The sequence below is a fragment of the Scyliorhinus torazame genome, chromosome 8 (assembly GCF_047496885.1).
Source record: "Scyliorhinus torazame isolate Kashiwa2021f chromosome 8, sScyTor2.1, whole genome shotgun sequence".
NCBI classification, from domain to species: Eukaryota; Metazoa; Chordata; class Chondrichthyes; order Carcharhiniformes; family Scyliorhinidae; genus Scyliorhinus; species Scyliorhinus torazame.
The window spans coordinates 139,263,428-139,280,101 of record NC_092714.1 but is presented as its reverse complement, the minus strand read 5'-3'; the positions used below and the strand labels follow the sequence as shown (position 1 = coordinate 139,280,101).

The 16,674-nt window shown below is 44.3% G+C and overlaps 1 protein-coding gene across 4 annotated transcripts in view; it reads right to left on the bottom strand.

Annotated features, from left to right (window-relative positions):
• LOC140428149 (succinate--CoA ligase [ADP-forming] subunit beta, mitochondrial-like) overlaps nt 1-16,674 on the bottom strand; it is a 282,972-nt gene that overhangs the window by 229,274 nt on the left and 37,024 nt on the right. Inside the window, exons 1-2 of one of the 4 annotated variants that reach the window (XM_072514270.1) lie at nt 11,300-11,438; nt 7,616-7,673 (exon numbers count right to left, since the gene is read on the bottom strand). The exons of 2 other annotated variants lie outside the window; for them this stretch is intronic. In XM_072514270.1, the coding sequence (XP_072370371.1) occupies nt 7,616-7,670 (55 nt within the window). In that variant the 5' untranslated portion in view covers nt 7,671-7,673; nt 11,300-11,438. Of the gene's footprint in view, nt 1-7,615; nt 7,674-11,219; nt 11,439-16,674 lie in introns of those variants that run through there. One more of the 4 variants, XM_072514271.1, reaches the window with a different exon arrangement.

Genomic DNA, 16,674 nt, shown 5'->3' with positions numbered 1-16,674 from the left:
AGAAAAGGCTTTGTGGCTATATGCACAAAGTACTTGGAACAAAATTAATGAGTTAATGGCGCTAAGAGACAAGCGGGTATGATTTGGTGGTGATTACTGAGACGTGGTTACAAGGAGACCAGGTCTGGGAATTGAATATCCAAGGGTACTCAGTATTTCGGAAAGATAGACAGAAAATAAAGGAGGCGATGTAGCTTTGCTCATAAAGAAAAGGATCAATGCTGTAGTGGTGAGAAATGATATAGGCAATGGAGATCAAGACGTAGAATCAGTCTGGATAGAAATAAGAAATAGCAAATGAAAAAAGTCCCTGGTGGGAGTAATCTATAGATCCCCAAACAGTAGTCGCACAGTATTTGCTAGGAAATATTGGAGGCTTGTAAGAAAGGTACGACAATAATCATGGTTGATCTTAATAGTCATATAGCATGGATTAATGAAATTGGCATAGGTAGCCTTAAGGGAGAAGAGTTCATTGGATGTTAGAGATTGTTTCTTGGAGCAATATGTTGCGAAACCAACCAGAGGACAGGCTATCCTGGATTTGGTATTATGCAATAAGGAGGGATTAATTAATGACCTTATAGTTAAGGATCCTCTAGGGATGAGTGATCACACAGCATGATAGAATTTCAAATTCAGTTTGAGGAAAAGAAACTGGAGCTCACACTTCCGTTTTGGAGTTAAACAAAGGTAATTATGTTGGCATGAGAACAGATTTGGCCCAAGTGGGCTGGGCAGAAAGGCTAAAAGGTCGGACAGTTGATGAGCAATGGCAGTTGTTTAAGGAGATATTCAATTTATCCCAACTAAAATCTATTCCAGAGAGGAAGAAAGACTGTAAGAGGGGGAAAAAATCCATGGCTGAGCAAGGAAGTTAAAATAATACAATGACAATAATGAAGGCATACAATATTGCAAAGGCTACAGGCAGGCTGCAAGATTGGGAAACTTTTAAAGATCAACAAAGGGTTAGTAAAAAAAAGTAATAAAAAGAGCAAAGGTAAATTATGAAAGAAAACCAGCACAAAATATGGGAAAGCTTCGATAAGTACTTTCATTGGGAAGAAAATAACTAAAGTGAATGTTGTTCCCTTGGTGGATGAGACCGAGGAGTCAATAGTGGGGAACACAGAAATGGTGAACACATTAAATCAGTATTTTGCCTCAATTTTCATAGTATCATCCCAATAGTAACAGGTAATGCAGAGGTAATATAAAGGGAGGAACCTAAAACAATCCACGTCGATAGGGAAAAAGTACTAAACTATTAGGATTGAAGGTAGACAAGTTCCCAGGGCCTGATGGCCTACAATCTAGAGTCTTAAAGGAAGTGGCAGCGGAGATAGTGGATCCATTCCCTGAATGCCAGAAAGTACCAGTGGATTGGAAAGTGCTAATAGAGACAAGCAGATTGATTCACCAACTGATGGAGGTCGTAGACAAAAGGGAGGGTGCAGAAAGTAGGAAACTATAGACCAGTTAGTTTAACTTCTATTGTTGCAAAATTGTTGGAATCGATTAAGGAAGTAATAACAGGATATTTAGAAAGACAAAATGCAATCCATCAGTCAGCACGGTACCATGAAGGATAAATCGTGTTTGACTAATTTGCTAGAATTCTTCAAAGATGTAACAAGCCAAGCTGATAATGAAGATCTATCTGTACTTCCAGAAGGCATTTGATTAGGTGCCACACAAAAGGTACACAAGGTAAGATCACATGAGGTATGGGGTAATTTATTTAGCTTGGATAAAAGACTAGCTAGCCAACAGAAGGCAGAGAGAGAGAGTCAGGATAAATGGGCCTTGTTCAGATTGGCAAGAGGTAACTGGTGGGGTGCCACACGGTTTGGTTCTCGGGGTCCCAACTATTTACAACACACATTAATAACTTGGATATACTATAAAATACTATAGCCAAATTTTAGATTACACTAAAATATGTGGGATAATAAGTTGCAATGAGGAAATGATAAATTTACAAATGCATATAGATAGGTTAGGTGAGTGGGCCAAAAGTTAGCACATGGAGTTTAACGTTGGCAAGTATGAGGTTATCTATTTTGGTCAGAAAATGGAAAGGCAAATTATCTAAATGCAGAGAAACGTCAGAGTGCTTTGGTGCAGAGGGATTTGGGTGCTCTTGTGCATGAATCTCAGAAAACTAGCATGCAGGTCCAGCAGGTAATTAGGAAGTCAAATGTAATTTTAGTCTATATTGACAAATGGATAGAATATGAAGTAGGGTAGTGTTACTGCAACGGTATAAGGAATTGGTGAGACCGCACCTGGAGTACTATGTACAGTTTTGGTCCCCTTATTTGAGGGGGGATGTAGTTGCATTAGAGACAGTTCAGAGAAGGTTCACAAAATTGATTCGAGATCAGGGGTTTGTCTTAAGCGAAATTGAGCTGTTTAGGCCTATGCTCTCTCGAGTTTAGAAGAATGAGAAGATCTAATGCAGATACAGATGATGAAAAATGGTACTGACAAAGTAGACAGAGCGGATGGTGCAAGATGGTGCCAGAGTTTGGTGACTCTCTGCACGCTCTCTCCCACAGATCCTCTTCCTACATCTCTTTATAACCGTACAAACCTTTTAAAACTTAATTCTAACACTCTCTAACCTTTCTCTTTTATGTTGCATTGTGTATTTATGCACGTCCCAGGTTTTTTCATGTATGGAAGGATCTGTCGGGACTGTATGCAGAACAATACATTTCACTGTACTCCGGTACACGTGACATAAATCTTCAGAGGCAATCTAAAATGAGATGTCATAGTTTTAGGATAAGGTGTAAGAGATTTAAAACAGAGGAGAAATTATTTATCTCAAAGGATTGTGAATCTATGGATTCCCAGAGTGGGGTGGATGCTGGGATATTGAGTAAATTTAAGGAGATAAGAAAGATTTTGAATTAGTAATGGGTTGAAGGGTTATGGAGAATGGGCAGGAAAGTGGAGATGAGGCCAAGAGGAGATCAGCCATGATGGTATTGAATGCAGAGCGGGCTTGAGGGGCTGAATTGCCTACTCCTGCTTCTAGTTCTTATGTTCCAAAGTAATGTCTTACGAGTGTTATGTGAGAGTGCCTTTAAGAAATGGATGTTTACGCAATGTACCTTTAAGAAAATGCAGTGATGTCAGAGTGTGGGTGGAGCTAGGCTTTAGATCAGCCATTTTGCAGTTTTAAGTTTCAGTTTGAAAAAAGCTTGGGAGTGTCTGTGTTTGCAGTGAGCTGGATCTCTGCCATGAAAGATTATCTCTGGATCATTTGGGTGATTTAAACTCATAATAGTAAAGCCTTTAACCTGATGTGATTCTGATTAAAGGTGTTAAGTCTCTTGGAAGTTTGAAGGAACATTTTGAGGAATTATTTACTGTTGTAATATTTTTGAAGTAAGGGGTGTTAAGAGATCTAATGTTTATTTATGATGTTACGTTGAGTTCATGGAATGAACATTGTTTTGTGTTTAAAAACCCACGTGTCCATAATTGTAATCCCACATCTAGGGAACAAGCCGTGTGCTCGGAAAAGCAACAAATACATTAAAGGGGAGGTTGGTTGAACTTCCATGATAAATTTTGGGGTTCTGAAAACGCTTCACCCATAACAGGAGATGGAGTTCAGATTCAATCTTGAGATACAATTTTGTGATACTTGCACCTTGTAGCACAAGGCGACCCATTGATTGAGATTTTTTTTGTTGCACTGCTGCTTCACAGTGCCAAAGACCCGGGTTTGGTCACTACAATTTTGTGATACTTGCACCTTGTAGCACAAGGCGACCCATTGATTGAGATTTTTTTTGTTGCACTGCTGCTTCACAGTGCCAAAGACCCGGGTTTGGTCACTGTCTGTGCGGAGTTTGAACATCCTCCCCACATCTGTTTGGGTTTCCTCCGGGTGCTCCGGTTTCCTCCCACAGGTCCCGAATGACGTGCTTGTTAGGTGAATTGGACATTCCGAATTCTCCCTCAGCGGACCTGAACAGGCACCGTGCTGTAGCAACTAGAGGATTTTCACAATAACTTCATTGCAGTGTTAATGTAAGCCTACTTGTGGCACTAATAAAGATTAAGATTATTATTGCTCCTCGACTCAGTTTTCCTCAATCTTTTTAGTCAACATGCATCAGCATCATATGGAAACAGAAGATCTCAGCCACCAGATTACTTTTCAAATGAATTGGACCCACATCCTGATTTACCACAATTTTAGATAAGACCTGTGTAGGTTAATGTTAGACAAAATTAGTGTTTCAAACTAGAACTGAAACAGGCTGCAGGGCTTTGTTAATCTGGAGATGAGGAAATTATCTTCTTCCCATGTACTATCAATAGAACAGATGTTCTCAGACTTTGAGGGCGTGTTTTTCAAATGAATTCATAATCACGCAGTCCATCCATCTAAATTATATGATAAATTTCTTGCACATTTACATTTCCGAGTGTAAAGCTGTGCGTTCCGTTAAAGAAGCTTGAATTCGGGCAGCACTGTGGCGCCGAGGTCCCATGTTCGATCCCGGCTCTGGGTCACTGTCTGTGTGGAGTTTGCACATTCTCCCCATGTTTGCATGGGTTTCGCCCCCACAACCAAAAGATGTGCAGGGTAGGTGGATTGGCCACCCTAAATTGCCCCTTAATTGGAAAAAAATGAATTGGATACTCTTAAATTTTTTTTTTAAAAAGCTTGAATGAAATGTTGCCAGTTTTGTCTCATATACTGATCACTGGTACAAAAAATGTTATCCATCCTTTAGCTGAAAGATTATCCTACATGTGCAACAGCAGACCAGTTAAACACTTCCCCACTTTGCATGGAGTGGAATTCGGCTTGGTGGCTCATTTTGGGAACACTGCACTGTTTTAAGGGCTATCCTACTCATGGCACAACTGCTGACTGTTTCAGAGCTTTTTAATCCTCCAGTTCTGCTGTTTACTAGTCTCTACGTTGGAAGATTATTTATGGGTTGCCTGGTATGCAACATTTCGGTCATTGGAACACCACTAGTAACTGGGATCATGGCTTTAGCCTAGTTTCAGGAAATCAAAATAGTTTCAAATTCTGCACACCTAACCTGCATCATCACAACAATAGGTTTCACTCACAAAGTTCAGAAAACATCAGAATGGATAGGGTGAAACCAATTTTCAAAAAGTAAATAATGAAGAAAATATAAAAATTTGAAATATCAAGGAATGTGTATACTTTAATGGTTAGAATATCAAACTTGACAAATTTCAGTTCTTTGTGGAGAAGCTCTTCGGTTGAGTGCACACCTACAGATAGGTGCTGCCAGTAGGTTCAGGTGAGTAGCAGAATGTTTCAGTGATCAGAGCTCAGATTACTGTTTACAATGTGTGTTAATAAATGTTTAATCTTGTTGGTACCAAATGGAGGAGGAAAAGGTTCCTAGTAACAGGACCAGTGGTCCAAACACAGAGGGAAAGATACATTCAAACATAGTAAAGACCAGCTGGTCTACCAAGCCTTCCTCACAATATCCAGCGAGATACTCTCTTCAAGTTCTAGCTATGGCATAAAGCGCATTTTATATGGCATCATAACCTCCCTGTTCTTATATTCTACACCTTTGCTGATAAAGGCATGTGCACAGGATGACTTGTTAACCAACCACCTTATCTACCTGATCTGCTGCCTTCAGGAATCTTTGGACATACACCCCAAGGTCCCTCTGGATCCCTGTACTTCCTAGCTTCCTATTGTTCATTTGTGTACTCCCTTGCCTCGTTAGTCCTCCCAAAATGCACCAGCTCACATATTTCAGGGTCAAATTCCATTTGTCACTGTTCTGCCCATCTGACCAGCCAGTCTATATCGTCCTGTAATCCAAGGTTTTCCTCCTCGCTATTTACCACACTGCCAATTTTCGTTCATCTGAGAACTTACAGGTCACATCTCCCACAGTCAGGTCTAGATCATTAATGTACACTACAAACAGCAGTCACCAATCCCTGCAGTACACCAACAGACACTGGCTTCCAGTCACAAAAACAATCTTCATTATCACCCTTTGCCTCCTGCCATCAAGTCAATTTTGCAGCCAAGTGCCAAATTTCTCTGGTTCCCATGGGCTCTTACATTGCTGATCAGTCTCCCATGTGAGACCTTGTCAATGTCTACTACATCAACTACATTGTGCTCATCTAAACACTTAGTCACATCCTCAAAAAATTCAATCAAATTTCTTAGACATGATCGCTCCGTGACAAAGCCACACTGACTATCCTTGATTCGTCCTTGATTCTCCAAGTGGAGACGAATTCTTTCCCTCAGAACTTATAATTTTCCAGGATATGAGGCTCTGGGTGTTGGGGCTCTGGGTTTTAAGGTGCTGAGTTTCACTCCTGGTTTTGGAGATCCTTTAATTGAACATAACCCGCCGGATGGAGCAGTGGTTAGCACTGTTGCCAATGGCGCTGAGAATGGCACTGTCCATGTGGAGTTTGCACATTCTCCCCGTGTCAGCGTGGGTCTCACCCCCACAAAACAACAATGTTCAGGTTAGGTAGATTGGCCAATTCATTAAAGCAGTAAAAAATATATACAAGGCCAAACAGTACAAACACTAATTTTGTGTGGAGAAATAGGGTACCCTCCCCTCAGTACCAATGTACAGGGAGGCGGGGTAGGATACTCTGATTATTAAAACAGTTCACAACACAGTTGTACAAGAAACAAACAGTACAGCACAAAACTTTGCGCTGGAGACCTGATACTCTCGCCTCTGTACCAACAGAAGGGGAAAGGAAGGGGGAGGGGGAGGGGGAGGGGGGGGGGGGGGGGGGGGGGGGGGAAAGAGAGAAAGAGAGAGAGAGAGAGAGAGAGGTGGAAAGGAGGGTGGTGGAGAGGGACAGAGTCGGGTGTTGGCGGAGGGGGGGGGGGGGAGAAAAGGAGGGTGGTGGAGAGGGACAGAGTCAGGGTGTTGGTGGAGGGGGGGGTAAAGGAGGATGGCGGAGAGGGACAGAGTCGGGGTGTTGGTGGAGAGGGGGGGGGGGCAATAGGACACTGCCTGAACTATCTACGGAGGCAGAAGAACAAAAAAACCTTCAATTATGATGTGCCTGATTCCAGCACACTAAATTGCCCTTAATTGGGGGGGGGGGGGGGGGGGGGAGAAACTGAGTATATAATTGAACAGAACTCATTTTCAGCAAAGTCGATCTCATAGAAAAATACCACATCCTATAAGCATAATTCAGGCAACAGACACATTATTTTTTTAAACACAATTTTTTTTTTTTAAATTACAAATTGTATAATCACTGCTCAACATTACATTGCCACAATTCAGTCAGTTCGAAGGCTAGCTTCAGGGGAAGTTTGAATTACAGGGAGACACAAAGAAAATAGAAAAGATTCAAATCAAGATTCCAATTCTCAGATGATGCATTGGTAGTCCCCCCATTAACTTGCACTTTATACCTGGTGAACAAAGATTTCCATTTTTTAAGTTTCTTTTCATCCCAACACTACACTTAACAACCAACAGGATACATAAAATTTAGAGCAAAAGCAAAATGCTGCATATGCTGGAAATGTTCATTAGGTCTGGTTAGACTGTTTACGGTCAGAAATGTGACTGACCTGAAATGTTAACTCCGTTTCTCTCTCCACCAATGCTGACGGACCTGCCGAGCATTTCCTGAAAACATAGAGGTCCATATCGTAGAAATATGATGCAGGGTTAAAACCAAAAGTGAAATGTTTACATATGTTTCTTCATAATGTTGACCTTAAACTCTGCCAGTGTTTGAGCTTCTTCCAATGTCACAGCATTATAGAGGGAATTTATATGAGGAGACAACTTGGTGTGTAGATGAGGGTAGTGCAGTTGATGTAGTCTGCGTAGACTTCAGGGATAGAGAGAGAGTAGACAGAAAGGAACTTTTCCCCTTAGCAGAGGGGTCAATTACCAGGGGGCATAGATTTACGGTAAGAGGCAGGAGATTTAGAGGGGATTTGAGGAAAACATTCACTCAGAGGGTGGTGGGAATCTGGAACTCACTGCCCTAGAGTGGTAGGAGCAGGAATCTTCACAAGTATTTAGATGAGCACTTGAAATGCCATAGCATACAAGGCTATTGAAAGTGCTGGAAAATGGGATTAGAATTAGAAGTATTTGATAGCTGGCACAGACACAATGGGCCAAAGGGTCTATTTTTGTGCTGTAAGATTCCACAGTTCTCCTGCATAGAATCAGAATCCCTACAGTGCAGAAGGAGGCCATTCGCCCTCGAGTCAGCACTGACCCTCCGAAGGGACACCCTGCCCTATCCCTGTAACACCAACTAACCTTTGGAAACTAAGAGGCAATTTAGCATGGGCAATCCACCTTACCTCCACATTTTTGGACCGCGGGAGGAAACCGAATTCCGGCTCACGGAGGGAACACACGCAGACACAGAGAGAATGTGCAAACACCACACAACCATCACCCGAGGTCGGAATTGAATCCGGGTCCCTGTCGCTGTGAGACAGCAGTGTTAACCACTGTGTCAACATGCATCTGCTGCCTCTTGGACAGTTTCAGAAACATTGCAGAAGTATCACTTTTCAGAAGCGTAACTTTTATGTCATTAGAAATACATTCCCATCAAACCGGGTTCGTCAAGGGCAGGTAGTTGGTAGCCAACCTAAGAAGGCTGCTGAATGTGATCATGATGCTCCCGGAGAGTAGGGAGGCAGAGGTAGTTGTGGTAATGGATGCAGAGAAGGGGACTATTTATGGGAGGTGCTGGGACGATTTGGGTTCGGGAGGGCTTTATCGACTGGGTTAGGCTGCTGTACCAGGCTCCGGAGGCTAGTCTTAGGACGAATAGGGCAACGTCTATTTTAGACTGTACCGAGGGATGAGGCAGGGGTGCCCCCTCTCCCCACTGCTTTTTGCGCTAGCAATAGAGCCGCTGGCAATTGCCCCGAGAGCTTCTGGGGATTGGAAGGGGCTGGTATGGGGGGAGGGGGGTGGAAAACAGGGTTTCGTTGTACGCCGACGACCTGCTCTTATACATCACGGATCCAGTGGCTGGGATGGATGAAATCATGGGAATCCTGAGGGAATTGGGCCAGTTCTCGGGGTATAAACTGGACATGGCAAAAAGTGAGTAATTTGTAGTACAGGCGAGGAGGCAGGAGGGTCGGCTGAGGGGGCTGCCGTTTAGGTTAGTAGGGGACAGTTTTAGATACTTAGGGATACAGGTGGCGCGGGACTGGGGCCGGTTGCACAAGTTGAACTTATCTCTCTTGGTGGAGCAAATGAGGGTCGAGTTCCGGAGGTGGGATGCGCTCCCACTGACACTAGTGGGAAAAGTGCAGACGGTTAAAATGACGATCCTCCCGAGATTCCTGTTCGTATTCCAGTGTCTCCCCATTTTCATTCCGCGGTCTTTTTTCAAGAAGGTCAATAAAATGATTATGGGATTTATGTGTGCGGGAATGTCCCCGCAAGTGAGACGATTGATGCTTGAGAGGAACAGAGGGGAAGGGGGGCTGGCACTGCCAAACTTCAGTAATTACTACTGGGCGGCCAACATAGCTCTGATAAGGAAGTGGATGGTGGGTGCGGGGTCGGTCTGGGGGCGGATGGAGGCCGCTTCTTGCAGTGGCACGTTTGGCAGCCCTGGTTACAGCACCCCTGCCGCTCCCACCGGCACGGTACTCCACCAGCCCCATAGTGGTGGCGACTTTGCGGATCTGGGGCCTATGGAGAAGGCATGTGGGGGAAGAGAGAGCATCAGTTTGGTCCCCAATTTGCGACAATCACCGGTTTGCCCCGGGGAATATGGACAATGGGTTCCGAACATGGCGGAGGGCTGGGATTGAGATTTGGGGGATCTGTTCTTGGAAGGGAGCTTCCCGAGCACGAGGGCGCTAGAGGAGAAATTTGGGCTGGCGAGAGGGAATGATTTCAGGTACTTGCAGGTCCTGGACTTTCTGCGCAGACAGATTCCATCCTTCCCACGCCTGCCACTTAGGGGGATCCAAGACAGGGTAGTGTCTAGTGAATGTGTGGGGGAGGGTCTCAGATATATACAAAGAACTTATGGGGGCGGAGGAGTCACAGATGGAGGAGCTGAAGCTTAAGTGGGAAGAGGAGCTCGCAGGTGAGATAGAAGAGGGCTTATGGGCGGAGGCGTTGAGCAGGGTAAACGCGACCGCAACATGCGCTAGGCTCAGCCTGATTCAATTTAAGGTCGTCCACCGGGCCCACATGACAGTGGCCCGGATGAGTAAATTCTTTGGATTGGAGGACATGTGCGCCAGATGTTCGGGAGGACCAGCAAACCATGTCCACATGTTCTGATCATGTCCAAAACTCAGGGGGTACTGGCAGGGATTCGCGGACGTTATGTCCCGGGTACTGAAAACAAGGGTGGTGATGAGTCTAGAGGTGGCAATTTTTGGGGTTTCGGAGGACCCGGGAGTCCAGGAGGAGAGGGAGGCTGACGTTTTGGCCTTTGCTTCCCTGGTAGCCCGGCGACGAATTCTGCTGGCATAGAGGGCCTCAAAGCCCCCGAAGTCGGAGGCCTGGCTATCGGATATGGCGAGCTCGCTCAGTCTGGAGAAAATTAAGTTCGCTCTGAGAGGGTCACTGTCCGGGTTCGCCTAGAGGTGGCAACCATTTATCGACTTCTTCGCAGAAAATTAATCATCAGCAAGGGGGGGGGGGGTTAGGGCAACAAGGATTAGCGGGGTAGTTAGGCGGGTCCTTGTAGGAGGGGAGTAGGTTTTTGCACTATGTTGATTGTTCTTTGCACACTGTTTTGTATTGTTGTTGTTTACTATGCCAAAATGCATCAATAAAATTGTTTATCAAAAATAAGAAATACATTCCCATCAGCGCTGAGGACCCAGGTTGGATCCTGGCCCCGGGTCACTGCCCATATGGAGTTTGTACATTATCCCGTGTTTGCATGGGTCTCACCAAAGATGTGCATGCAAGGTAAATTAGCACGGCTAAATTGCCCCTTAATTCGAAAAATACTTTTCACTGTACCTTGGTACACGTGACAATAAACAAAATCGAATCCAATCCAATTGGAAAGAAATGATTGGGTACTCTAAATTTATTAAAAAATAAACATCCAATCGTCTCACTTTAGCCTCATTCCAGCTGCAAGGGCTTTTCAGCTAGGTGAAAATGCTGGGTCACAATAAAAATAATCTTTATTATTATCACAAGTAGACTTACATTAACACTGCAATGAAATTATTGTGAAAATCCCCGAGTCACCACACTCCGGCGCCAGTTGGTTGCCCCTCATCACGTACCTCAGAATAAACTCCAAACTCTCTCCAACTATCTAATTCCCTTTGTTTTGCCCCTCAAGTTTATCCTGAAAAGTTTGGCATGATCGGGAGCACCTCTTCTTTGATTTCTATTCAATCATGGAACATGTAAGGTAAGCTACTGGAAAGTCTAAAACGTTGGTTGCAAGTTCAGGATGATTGTGTAATCTATTTTACCTACAGCCTCTACTTGCACTTCGGACCACAATTGCGAAACTGTCCTCTTGACCATCACAGACTTTCTCTGGTTTGTGATCATTTTCTGATGCAATCACTTCAAGAACCAGAATCAGACATTGCACTATATGGTTACTCTTCATTCTTTCACACAATCTGCAATTATGCAATTCAAAGTCCATGATGTATTCCTCCATGGAATGACCCTTTGATTTCTGGAATTAATCAAAGTCTGACCATGCCGCACAAGCATGAAACAGGTCACCTTTATTGTAAATTTCATCCAAGGACTACAATAGAAGGTCCAAACCTTCACTGTCCAATTATGTGCACCCAGTCACAAAACTCTACTTCTGGTAGGAAGCAACAGCAGCAAGACAATTCCCTGCTCCAGTTTTGCTGGAATCTATACACTTCATCCTCCACTGGTTATATTAGTTCAGATGCCTAATCATACCTCTGACAATTTACACTTGCTTTCTATCATTTTTCAAAACAGCTACTAGGATTCAGCATTGTAGCCACCTGGATTGGACACTTCCCAACTTAAAATGGAGGACCGCAAAGACTATAGGGAAATTCAGCCAACACAGGTAAAAACTAGCAAGTGCAAAAATCCTGTGTATCAGAACTTGCAAAAGCCCAGACAGCACTGAAACTCACAGCCATCTGCATACTAATGAGCGATCCCCGAGTACAATTGAAACATGCAAGGTGAATAAGGCCAAGCCAGACTCCTCGGCGCCAGCAGGAGCCAAGACAAAGGACGGACAACGGACACTCAGGGACCGCCCAGTGATCAGGGAACAACTCCAGTATTGGAGAAATCGATCCAAGTGATCGGAACGTAGTCCAATCACTTGGAACCAGATACGGGGTCCGCCCCGAAGGGCGGGAAGCCCCTGGGATAATAAAATAGAGTCCCCAAGTTCAAATCGGTCTTCTTGGCAGGGTCACTCAGCAGCGAATCAACTCGAGAGTGAACTGCCCAAGATGCCGCATCAACCAAGTAAGTCTCCAGTCAACGCACGCTACGAGATAGGCGCTCCGAGCTACCAGTCCATACCAGCTTTTGAATCCTGCAGACTCAGATCGGACGAAAGGCCATTTGTTCCCCTGACCTGGTGGGCCAATTCCGAAGCTAAGTATAGGCCTTTTAGTGATAGAGAATAGTCTAGAAAGTAGAGTTTATGTATGTGTAGTGATTTACTGTGTATAATAAATGTGTTTTGATTTGAATCTTACTAATTGGTGTGTTGAGTTATTGATCAGTACTTGAACTTGAACCTCGTGGCGGTATCATAAAGATACCTGGCGACTCTAGAGCAAAGGTTATAGAAACAGAGCAAATTCAGTAAATACCCAACGGGCAACAAATTAAGAGCCAACCAAAGTTAGCAACAGCATTCTGACGGATATTTTCTTATTTTCTGAAAATTACCTTTAGACAACCATCTATTGCTACCATGAAATATAGAACGGCAACTAGTGAAAGACTGAACAGAAGCCAATGTGAATAAAGTATGCCAATGTAAATAAGTATTAAACAGGGTTACACATAACAAACATTAACTAAAACAAACGAACTAAAACTGTGGTTAGAAAGTGTGTCTATTCAAATGCTCAGTTAATGCGTACATTTAAACACAGGTAGTATTCAATTTAACACCAGCTGCCTTCCCTCTGTAGCCATCTGAGATGGCCACTTACAAAGGATTCCTGGAAATATGGCCACTTGCAAAGGACCATGGGAAATATGGTCAACCCAGGACTCAAGACGCTCAGAACTTGTGTATATTGGCAACTCAGATAACTAGACGCTATCGAAACCCCCAGCTACTTTGCATTCTAATGGCCCATTTCCCCAGAACACAAGACCTGTACTCAGGTAACAGATACAGAAACAGACTCATCGGCACCACTCCCTTTGCTCAGGGAGCCCAAAAAGCTACGGTCAATGATCGCTCAGGACACGCCCCGCCATTATTGGCCAAAATCGAAGGCAGTAATCGAAGCCTGCCGAATTATTGGGTCCAAAGCTAAGGACCGGCCAAAAGAGCGCGAAACCCCAGAAGGATAAAGAGAGACACTGCCATGTATTCAGTCTCTCTCGGCCCCGGCGCTCGGTCTCTCTTGGCCCCGACCTACGCCTAAAACCAAGTGCAGCATTACGACCAAAAGACAAGTTCAAGACCAACGATCGCTACCAGACGGATGAGCCCAGCAAATACAAAGTCACTTCTCCAGACCCAGCCACGCAAGATCCGAACAAAGGCCTTGTTCCTCTGCATAAAGCCGGGTGCCTGAAGTTAAGTACAGGTTGTTGTAGTGTTCGGTGTAATTTAGCTTGTCGTGCTTTATGTTGCATGTCGAAGTAATTCTTGTGTGTACATAAACTATCATTGAACTTGAACTAACTAACTGGTTGTTTGGTCTTTGATCGATATCCAGTAAAACCTTGTGGTGGTATCATTTGATACCTGGTGACTCTGAAAAGCAATATCATCATTAATAACTGTCATATCAGTATCCAGTTAAAAAGAGCAACATTATTGGCGTCTCCGGTGAGAATTGGCAACATTATTGGCAACACCTGACGGGACTCGAATTAGAAGTGATTTTGTCACTCCGAAGAATCCACAAACTTTGAAATCCAATTGCGTGAAAGAGAAAGAACGACAAGTGCAATCCCATATTGACCAAATCACCAAATTTCAGACGTGTGTACTAACCTGCATGCATAATAACAGGGATAGAAGGTAAACTTGTTAGATTGTGTCAAAACTATCGAGGCAATTGTGAACCGGATAATAGCTTAGGCCATACCCGCAGTTCAAATTGCCGCCTTATCCCCCATCCCAAATTAAAGGTAGGGAAAGAGAAATCAAAGTAGTGCAAGAGAGATTAACGGCACAAAACAGAGATTAAAAATAGAGCAAGAGAGATTAGAAACAATGGCCACAAAAGCGATGGAACGTTTAATGAATCCACAGGAACCCGAGGTCGCAGCGACCAACAGAGCAGAGCAGTGCCCCATATGGGAAGAAGAGTTGAGGAAGTATTTAAGGGGGAAAGGATGGCCCTTTTGGTCTGATTTTTGTTCAAATGAAGTCAGGTCCAGGAAGCATAGGACAAACTTGGCGGGACAACCTAACCGAGGTGCATAAGAAAAATGCAGCGAAAGTGCAAAAGCCGACGGCAATAGTGTCCTGTTTGGCACAGTTGAGAGGCACAGAGGTGGTGGTGAAGACACTCCACAGGTAGTTGGTTGAGAAAGAAGAGAAGAATGAGGGAAACAATACTGAAAGTGAAAAGATAATTGAGTAACACCGGGATCAGTTGGCAGCTAAAGATAAAGAGATGGCTGATGTCAAACGGGCACAACAATCTTGTTTAGTTCACCTTAGCGGCTTTCAGACCCAGTACGATAAAGCCTACCAAGATGCACAGCGTGCAATTTTGGTACGAGAAGAGACGGAACAGCAGGTAGAACAGCTAAAGAAACAATGTGCAGATTTGAAGACAGCTTTATGAGCGCTCCATAGCTCCATTATAGAACAAAGACAGAGCACAGATTAATAGCGCAGATTGACGGTGTTCGGAATCCCCAACTTGGGTCTGAGACACACTCTGGGACAAATCAGGCAGACCAGTAGTCACAGGCAGAGTCCGGGGACACCCAGTAGAGTTCTTTTGGGACACAGGAGGGTCCCGCACCACTTTAAACTCCTCCATAATGTTTCAGCGTGACAAATGGCCCACCACAGACACCATCACTCTTAGCGGATTTACAGGACATGTACAGCAGGGATACATTACGGCCCCGTAGATATTCAAATCGGCAACATAAACACCAAGCACCCCGTTGTTTTAGTGGACTTGCCCCAAACAGCAGAGCACATTTTAGGAATCGACTTCATGAGCTCACACAACCTTTCCTTTGACCTCGTGAATAAGTATGTATGGAAAATGCCCAGAACAGCAAGAGCCCACACCACACTCACAGTAGGAGACTACGAACACAGAATCTGATCAGTAGGCGACTATTGGTTTGATCCGCAAGCCATTAGTACAGATAAGACGATTAGAGAGGTCCTAAGAAAACATAAAGCATCCTTCGCCCAGCACAAGCACGATTGTGGAAAAAATCTGGGAACAGTCACAATCACAGGTCCTGATCCCAAGCTCCAGAAGCAATACGGTTTCCCACAGCAAGCAGAGGGCGAGATTGCAAAAGTTATCAATAGCTTACTAGATCAAGGAGTAATTCGGCCCGTAGCCTCAACAAACAATGCCCCAATTTGACCCGTAAAGAAACCCGATGGTTCATGGAGATTGACCATTGACTACCGAGAGCTCAACAAGGTCACCCCATTAGCAGCCCCCACCGTTGCCACGAGTCCCGAAACCATGCTGAAGCAGCCAAGTACATGCTAAGTACTTACTGTGCTGGACATTAGCAATGGCTTTTGGTCCATTCCCTTTAAGGCCTGTCAATACAAGTTTGCGTTCACATTTCAAGGACAGCAGTATACGTGGACATGCCTCCCGCAAGATTTCCACAACTCCCCCTCCATCTTTCACCGACAATTGGCCAACGGACTTTCCAAATTTTCCCGAACTGAATGCCTTATTCAGTATGTGGACGACTTACTCCTACAGACGGACACAAAGGAAGAGCATGTTAAGCTTCTTTCCGAATTGCTAGGTCTCTTACAATCAATTGGATGCAAAGTCAACCCGAAAAAAGCCCAGATCCTGAAAGAAAAGGTCCTTTACATTATCACATACGGGAAAAGAGATCACATACGGGAAAAGAGAGACCAAACAGAAACGGATTGAATCAATAGTTAAATTGCCCCTGCCCAACAATGTCACTGCACTCCGATCATTCTTAGGATTAGTTGGGTATTGTAGGAACCATATAGATGGTTTTGCCACAAAAGCAGCCCCACTTTCAGAACTCCTTAAAAAGAACGCCCCATGGAAGTGGCTTCCTCAGCACACGGACGCCATCGATGAATTAAAACCAGCTTTGCAGGTACCAGTCCCACACTCTCCCTATGCCATAGAAGTAGCGGCCGCCGACCGAACCCTCTCTGCAGTACTACTACAGGAAAGACATGACCGTTTAGGACCTGTAGCCTATGCCTCACGAGTTTTGGATCCCGTGGAGCAAG